This window comes from Sycon ciliatum, chromosome 7, assembly GCF_964019385.1.
Source record: "Sycon ciliatum chromosome 7, ocSycCili1.1, whole genome shotgun sequence".
Lineage (NCBI taxonomy): Eukaryota > Metazoa > Porifera > Calcarea > Leucosolenida > Sycettidae > Sycon > Sycon ciliatum.
Window position 1 is genome coordinate 6404374 of NC_088649.1, and position 8589 is coordinate 6412962.

The 8589-nt window shown below is 47.0% G+C and overlaps 1 protein-coding gene across 1 annotated transcript; it reads left to right on the top strand.

Moving 5' to 3' along the window:
- The first annotated feature begins 6979 nt into the window (after positions 1 to 6979).
- On the top strand, positions 6980 to 8251 carry LOC135821502 (uncharacterized). Its single transcript, XM_065334508.1, has one exon. The coding sequence runs from the start codon at positions 7114 to 7116 to the stop codon at positions 7909 to 7911; it is 798 nt and encodes a 265-aa protein (XP_065190580.1). The 5' UTR covers positions 6980 to 7113; the 3' UTR covers positions 7912 to 8251.
- Positions 8252 to 8589: the final 338 nt, after the last annotated feature.

Sequence of the window (8589 nt, forward strand, 5' to 3'; positions counted from 1 at the left end):
CAGAGTCGCACGCCCAAGAATGTCAATTCCAAGAGGTCCGGCTGAAAGAACAGATACGGTCTCGTCTTTGAGCAATCTGGCTACGTTCTTGTGGCACGTTCTTACAAGCAATTCGTTGAAGATCGCACGCACACACTAGAGAGGCTATGCTGCGCGTTAGTTCTGACGTGACGCGCAATTTCTCGTCAAAACTCCAAATTTCGAAGCGAGCTGCAGGTCACTCGTGTTGTTTTCCAACGTGCGAGGCAAATAGCACGAGCTGAACTTCCGCGTCACGTCAGAAATAACGTGCAGCTTAACCACTCTACTATCAAAATTAATTAGGGGTGAAACGAACATCGAATTTTGAATACGAACGAACGGTCACACTAACGAACGAACTCGAACGAACATTCTCCATTATGCATTTCATGGATGAATTTTTTTGAAGACCATACAGTCGTCTGCCAGTACAGGCTGACAGGCGTTCTCTGTACTTGGCTGGCCACAGTTCAGTATTGACGGTGTACGATACACTGCCAGAACAGAAATATATTTTTTATCGCGTCCGCCTGAGCTGAATCACAGGGTTTTGCAGCTAGCTGCAAAGTCCATCACCATCGTCCGGACGAGAGTTTTCTTCTCATCGCTAGCTCAGGTCGTCAGAGCAGGAGAACGGCACTTCTTGAGGTGAGTACGAAGATTGCTCGTCGTCGCTCTGCTGTGTGATAGAACCTTTTTGAAATTGAGAAAAGGACTTCGTCTTTCCCAACCACTTTATCAAATTCCGCTCCAACTCCGGATCGCGATGAAAGGCTCGAATGTTTTGACATGATTGCAACGAGTGAACGTTTGCTTTCGGGAACAGATGTCACAAGCGACTCGAATCCTTTCACTACGAGTACAAATCTAACTCAAACGGACACACAGAAATATTTCAACTTTGTCTCGACGCGACACTCAACTCCTTCAACTTGCTTCAAGTGATCATCAAGGCAAACTCAGTCGATCAGCGTGCAAGCTCGCGATCTCCCAACCTCCGCGGCTCCTTCGTGATCTAGTCACAAGCGATCTTTATGCTTGCTTGCTGTGTTCGTTTATCAATCTTGCGAGTTCGTTCGTTCGTTTTCAAATTTTTCGAACGAATATTCGAACTTTCGTTCGTTCCTTTCACCCCTAAAATTAATATGTACGTGTATTGGATTATTTATATGATGAGATTTATTATAGTCGCATGTAATCCGTGTGTACTTTACGTGTGTGTACCACGTGATACTCAGTGACCCACGTACAGCCGTTTTCTGATTCACGACATACCGTGTATGGAGGCTCAACCACGTTCCGCCAGAACGTGGGTGAAAATCAGAATGGAGCGCCTTGTGCAAGCTGTGAGGGTGCTCAGCTGAAGAAGTTTCCGAAGCACAAAATCAAAATATTCGGTGAGCTTCGAATCTTCGTCTTTGACCAAGTTTGGGCCTTTTGCTTCACGCTTTTGTTTGTTCCGTGTGACTGAAAACAACATTGCGAACGTGGGTCCATTGCATGAACTTTACGCGTATACATGTATCACACACGTTCCCATATCCGTTACGTGGGACTTTACCTCCCTATTACCTACTATGAAGATGCGTGGTGCTCCGTGACGTGTTGTGTGTTGGTTCACGTGGAACGGGTCTTTGCCTCTACATCACCCGGTGCTCCTTACCACAATGGGCAAAGCGTCCTTGCAAAGTACATAATTATGTACAAGATGCAGCCGAACGAGGCTTGGATTTGCAACTCAAGTTGCACAATACTATCCTTAGGCTGAGCCGTTCTAATTATATATGCACACAAACAACGGAGGCAAAAGGCTGTGTACTAAATACAGCTGTAACTTTTAGAGAACTTAGAAGTTGCGACTTCGACGGTATTCTCGTGTGCTCCGGATGGCAGTCGTGAGTCAGTCAAGTGTTAAGTTCGGCAGGAAGCGTGTGTTCCTCGTTGGAACAACCAACTTCACGTAACTTCAAGTTTCACGCTTTTCAGCGATTATCAAACCGCGGTATTTGGCATGCACCTGCAGAAGAAGCAGAAGGCAAAACGACGTTTCTTTGCTGCCATGAAGCTCGAGTAGCCATGGAACCTCGGTTTACGTTTTGTGAAAGTAATCTCTGTCCTTAATGGTATGGGGCACTGTATGAACAGACAATGAATTCTCCTGCGTGTATCCGAAAGCATTGCCAATGACCACCTAGCATTCAACGACTAGTCTCCACCAGGCTGCAGGCCAAAGTTTGTCATAGAGACACGAGATGCAGGATTGAACCCCAAACAGCCAAAGTTTGATTCTTGGCGGATTATGCTCGGCAAATTGCTGAAATTTGCTTTCCGCTTTGCCCAAATTATTTCAGTGATGATGCTACATTTTATTATAATGTGCTGGAATTTTGCCAATGATGGTGCTATACTGCACCCTTGCACTCTTGTTGCACTTTGCAACGTTACAACGACCAAGAGTACATAACCACTGGTTATTGTACACTTGCAACGACTCTACAAGCACCATGCCAGCACGGCATACTACACGGTGGGTATACTAGTAACATTCACCGGGTTATTTCCTGTATTAGACATGCCCGGAGCATTAATCTTCAGCCAGCATCGCAAGGATATACTGACTGTCTGGTCTCATAAGTCCTTTTATGCCTTGTGTTTTTCACTCGGCTTTATTATCATTTAACTTATTATTTGGTGCACATTAGCGCTACATGGTTTATAATTTCCCTTTTTCTTGATTTTGTATTTAGCGCTTTCGGGTGTTATTATTTATTTTTCTTATTTTCGCACTAAATTATTATTTTTGGCCGTTCTGCTTTCGTTTCGCGTGGATATTTGTAAAATTGTTTTATGCACTTTTATGCCTGGGCATAATTTTTAGACAAATTCCTAGGATTATGCCAGAAGTTATGCCAGCATAATTATAAGGCCATGTAAAATATATTGATTGTTTATCGTCAGATTTTCTCGAGAAATCGGGGTGGACGGGAGGTTTTTAATTTTATTTTTTATTATGCATTTATGGCTGTAGGGCAGGTGTTCGCAACCCCAGAGGATAATGGAATGTGGAACAACCAACGTTACGTAGAAAAAACGAAGAAAATCAGGCAGCTTACTATGATCAGTTTCACTTTTCAAGCCCATGGCAACTAAGTTATGGTTCAGTCTGACCCTGTGGACTTGACCTTCGAAAATCTATGGCCATGCTGATTAGAGGGTGTAGACCGCAGTACATACAGTACAGTACATTTACCAGTACTAAAAAATAAAATAATTCGGCGGGGAGGGTGAAAATTTGGGGCGGGCGCGGACGATAAACAATCAATTTTTTTACTTGGCCTAATGCCAAAATTTGGCGATTTACAGTAGGGCTGATGGCAGAATGAAGTGGAGTTTGCTCGATTTAATTCTGGTACAATCATACACACACACACAAAGGAAGCGGTTGGATCCTCACCAAGGAAATTATATTCGTTGCTTCTCCGAGTTTCATGACCAACCATCATAGTCAATCGTCAGCATTGGCTGACATTGCCAACAATTATGTACATGTGTATTTTCTTAGTGTATTCTGTTTTCTACGAGTGGTGGACACCACGAAAGCCACCAAGGATGGTCAGAAGAAAACGAGTCCCTTCCCTGTCGTCTGTCCTCCTTTCTTGTTTTTGTCAGCGTCAGTCTCTCCGTTCTCTCCTTTCTTCTCTCACAGAGTAGTCTCAGTGCAATGTACAGTGAAACCTGACTAAGACGACCTCTCAAGGGACCTTCAAAACGTAGTCTCTGTTACCAGGTGGTCTCCTTATCCATGTCCAATTGACTTGAAATAGCATGCCTTGGTCCTGGTTCCAGTGGTCGTTTAGGACAGGTGGTCGCCTTATCCGAGTGGTCGCCTTGACAGGTTTTACTGTACATGTACTGTAACAAGAGTACATAACCGTGGGGGTTATGTACTCTTGACTGTAATGAGCGCAGTCTGGACTCTGGAACTGAGAAAGAGGATTCAGCAATGTCAACCACTACTACAAATGTCCACGATTGTCTGTACATGTAGCTACAGTGCTGGCAACTGAAATCCGACCCCCTGGCCGGCGCGTTCACTTTCTACAGCGGCCTCTATTTCGGGTCTTTGCGATGTGGGCGCACCGCTCAGGGGGTCGGATTTCAGTTGCCAGCACTGTACATTGGTGACTGCATGCACTGGGCGTCGTGGGAGCAGAAAATGCAGTGTGCGCCAAGTCGCTAATGGAATCTAATCAGCAACAATTCGGATTCTCGACTTAGCGTGCACAACGGAGTCCCATAAGGGGCCAGCAGGAAGGAGAAGGAAGGCCAATGCTTGTCCGTGCAACCGTTACCACCGACTACTAGATTAATTTTGATTGATTGATTTTATTTTTACTTCGCAAGTTCAAACGGGTTCCTGGCCCAGTTATATGAAAGCGAAGGATAGAATTTGCCAAAATCCTAATGAGCAACAGCATAGGCAATATTATCATAGAAGTGGAGTACTATGCGAGCGAGAATACTGAGAAGAAAAGGAACATGTCAAAACCTGACGAAACACAACCTATTTCAGGCATACGTAACATAAGGAAGGCAGGCTAGCTTAAAATCTTGCAAGCTGGATACGGTGCGCACCTCTCTAGGCAAACTGTTCCTAGCGTTATGCAATTTTGTTTAGAAGCACAACCAGTGTGACAGTGTGAGTACGTTTTCAAGAAGTTCTCCTTGCCTCATGAGCTCAGGCGGCAGGCCACTACCTTGCCTCATTATGCCAAGGGGGATCATTATGCCCGGTTGAAGGGGGGTCATTATGCCCGGTTGAAGGGGGGTCATTATGCCCGGTTGAAGGGGGGTCATTGTGCCCGGTTGAAGGGGGTCATTATGCCCGGTTGAAGGGGGGGTCATTATGCCCGGTTGAAGGGGGGGCCATTATGCCCGGTTGAAGGGGGGGGGGGTAGCAGCTCTACATGCTCATTTCTCTCGTCGCCACATGGAATCAGCTCTCGCCTACCTTTCTGCATTCTCCCTTCTTGCAGAGGTATCCAAACCTTCAAGAAAACTAGAAAAGTGTCAACGACCACTTGCGGCGCAGCAAGTGGGAGTGGGCCACAGAAAAGTTAGTAGTTTAAGGCTGCATTCGATTGTAAAAACTGGATCCCGATCCCCACTTCGATCGGACGGATTCAATCGAATGTGACAACCGATAATCCGTTTCTAGGCCTTAAGCTGTGTTCACAACTGGCGCGTGTACGCGTGAAACCACGCGTTTGTGCGTATTTTTGCTGGCTTTTGGGGCGCCATGCGTACGGAAACGCGCCGAAATGGAACTTCCAACATGTTGGAATTTTCAGCGCGTATCAGGCGCGTATCAGCGTACATGCCAGTCACTTTGACTGGCGGGGTCAAAAAATTAGTACTCGAAGGTATCGCACGCGCTAAATACGACTCGGATTGCTGTTTTTTGTGAAAGGCTGAGCGCGCGTTTGGGGGCGCATGAACCGCAAGCGTACCGCGTCCACGCGCCAGTTGTGAACACGGCTTTAGGCCTCGGTCACACTACGGCAAAAATGCTGCGTCAGCGTCAGAATCATGAGCTTTTCCATGGCAACTGACGCAACGCGGGAAGTTTGAGCGTCAGACGCTGCTGCGTCTGACGTGGGGAAATCGGCTGCGTTGCCGCTGATGGGAGTGACGCTTGGCGGAAAAACAGTGTCTTTCAAGTAAAATTAGTTTCAACTTCAAGACACTTTGCTTGAGTTGAGCAGTTATTCGACATTCGTCTGTTCAAGGTTTGTTTTGTTCCCTCTTTTTGTTCGAGATGAGTCCGTGGACCTACGAGGCCGAGGCTGCTCTGCTCCGAACCTGGCGGAAGAGCGAGGCGTTTTCTGAGAAGAAAATGATGTCGAGAAAGGACCAGTTGTTTGAGTGGGTCATCGGCCAACTGGAGCCTGTTGACTTGTGAGTGTTGTGTTGTCGTCAAGAGCCCCAAAAAGGACAACCAGTATGACGAAGTCAGGAGAAACACAGCTGCGATGCGGACTTTTCTTGCCTGATCAATGACACTACAACTGAAAATGGCTTCAAATTCGGAAAGAAACAACAACGATCGTGCACGCGTGGACCTAGTACCTTTCGTCTTCTTGTAATCAAAAATCAATGAAAAATTCGAAAACTTTGTCCGACAATATTTTTGTATAATAAGCAAAAGGCCGGTTTCCGTGGGAATCCGTGTCGTCATTGAGTTTTCCTGGTGGTTTTGTGACGTAGACAAATGCGTCAAGCCGCGGCAGTCATGAGCTGCAAAAAAAACAAAACACTGTGTGACCCCGCGTCTCCGTCAAGTGCTGCGGCTTGACGCTGCGTCCAGCTTCAAACTGCCGTAGTGTGACCGAGGCCTTAGCAACCGCGTTGCTACAGCTCATCCCGTAGTATCTGTACGCGTTGTGGTAAACTCTTGACCTAGTGTACGCATATTGCGAGTTTTGAGTTGATACGAGTCGTACTATCGAAATGAATCCGTCGAATCCGTCTCTGTGAGGTGGGTCGACTGGATCCGAATCCGTGCTCTCGGGATCCGGATTCGTACAATCGAACATGTACGAATTTGGCGAATCCGGGTCTGGGGCTGATGGATTCGTACAATCGAACATGCCCTAAGTTACCCTCTCATTTCAAATTGAAAATGGTGTCAACTTTTGAGCTTTTTCTGTAAAACTGATTATGGATGCGATTTCAGCAATTTGCAAGTCTTGTTTTGGCACGGTTGCGAAAACTTATGGCATCTTTGGGCTAACGTTATAACCTCGAGAAACACCCAGCCGTATACGGTACCGTATGCCACATACGGTACGGGCCACACGCGTGCTATGAAATGTACGGTACGGTGTATCATTGCATGTACGATGACACCGTGCGTACATAACCTGAACAACTGTCATTATGTGAAAATGACATAAAACGCGAATCACATCAGCATCGTCGTCATCAGCAGCATCGTCAGCAAGACTGAGTATCAGCAGCAACTGCAAGACGCATCACCACCAGCATCAGAAGCAAGACGCATCACCCAGCAAGAAGTATCATCAGATCATCATGGCCGGTTGTACCAAAGAAAGTCTACCATCTCTGCAAACCAACTACAAACCGCAAGGCAAAGAGATCAAAGTCAAGGACTTGGACGCGTACTTGGTCGGCTATGGTAGCAGAGCACTGATTCTAGCCTATGATATTTTTGGCTTTGGGGTCTCGAACAGCAGAGCAAGAGCTTTCTGTGACCAGCTGGCTAATGAAGGGTTCCTGGTGATCATGCCTGACTTCTTCCGAGGCACAGCGTGGCCGGCGGGCAAACCGGTCGATGACGGCATGGTAACTTGGCTTCAGACCATTCCCGACACCCAACTCCTTGACGACGTCCACTCCAAGATCATCCCGTATCTTCGCTTGCTGCACCGTGTCCGGTCCATCGGCTGGGCTGGCGTCTGCTGGGGCGGCTGGTTAGGTCAGAAAGTGTCTGCGACGGCTGGTGCCCTGTCTTGTGGCGTGTCCTACCACCCCAGCTTGCAAATGGAGGAGACAGTCTATGGCGGTAGCGTGGACAAGATTTTGAGCGATGTCAAGTGCCCGCAGCTGCTCATGCCCACAGGGAACGATCCGAAAATGGCGCAGGAAGGTGGTCAGGTGATCACAAAGCTGAAAGGCTCAGACATTCAGCGTGTGCGCGACGGCAGCCAAATCTTCGCCTTCCCCGACATGGTGCACGGCTTCATGATGAAGGCGACGGTGGACATTAGTGACGAGAATGTGATTCGTGACGCCACTTTAGCGTTCCGTCTGTCCGTTAACCACTTCAAGAAGTACATGATTGAGGAGCCTATGCCTTATATTGTATAATTTTTAGCCATGAACATACTATTCACACACCCCAAGCAGTCCAATTCCAAAACTGATGTTTTTTATTACTGTAGTCATCTCTATGCTCTCGCAGTTCTGTTACTCCCTGCATCAATATGGTATAATACTACCCTTCGTCCTGCTTACATCTTCTTTAGTGTGGCTACTTGAAGTATAATAGAAGTTATTATCTCTGTGATCGCACCAAACCCTAGCGGCAGATGCAGCGCCTAACGGTGGGGGTGAGTGGAAAAGTCTCACAACCACTGGCACAAGTGCCCAGAAACCCCATTAGCGGGTTTACCGGGTGTTAGCGGCCGTCGTGAGTTCCCTTCGGGAACGGACACGATAATTTCCTTTTTTTTATGGCACCAAGATCTATCTTGTCTTTAAGTGCAATGTAGCGAGCTGCTGCCCGTTGGTCTTCTCACCATACATTGGTACTGCGTCTACGCCATCGTGCCTCCATCAATCTCCTTGAAAATTCCTTTCTCTCTTTGAGGTTTGGAGACTATGCGTTTTGCGATACTGGTATCCATTTTGCTGCCAGCAACTCAGGTTGTTGAATGCTTGCACTGCGCGTGTTGATCGGATCTGCTTCGTGTACCGGTACGAGGATCGCTGTGTACCAGGCTCTGTTTGATCGCTATCGTCTTTTCCTGCCTTTCGAAATGTCTT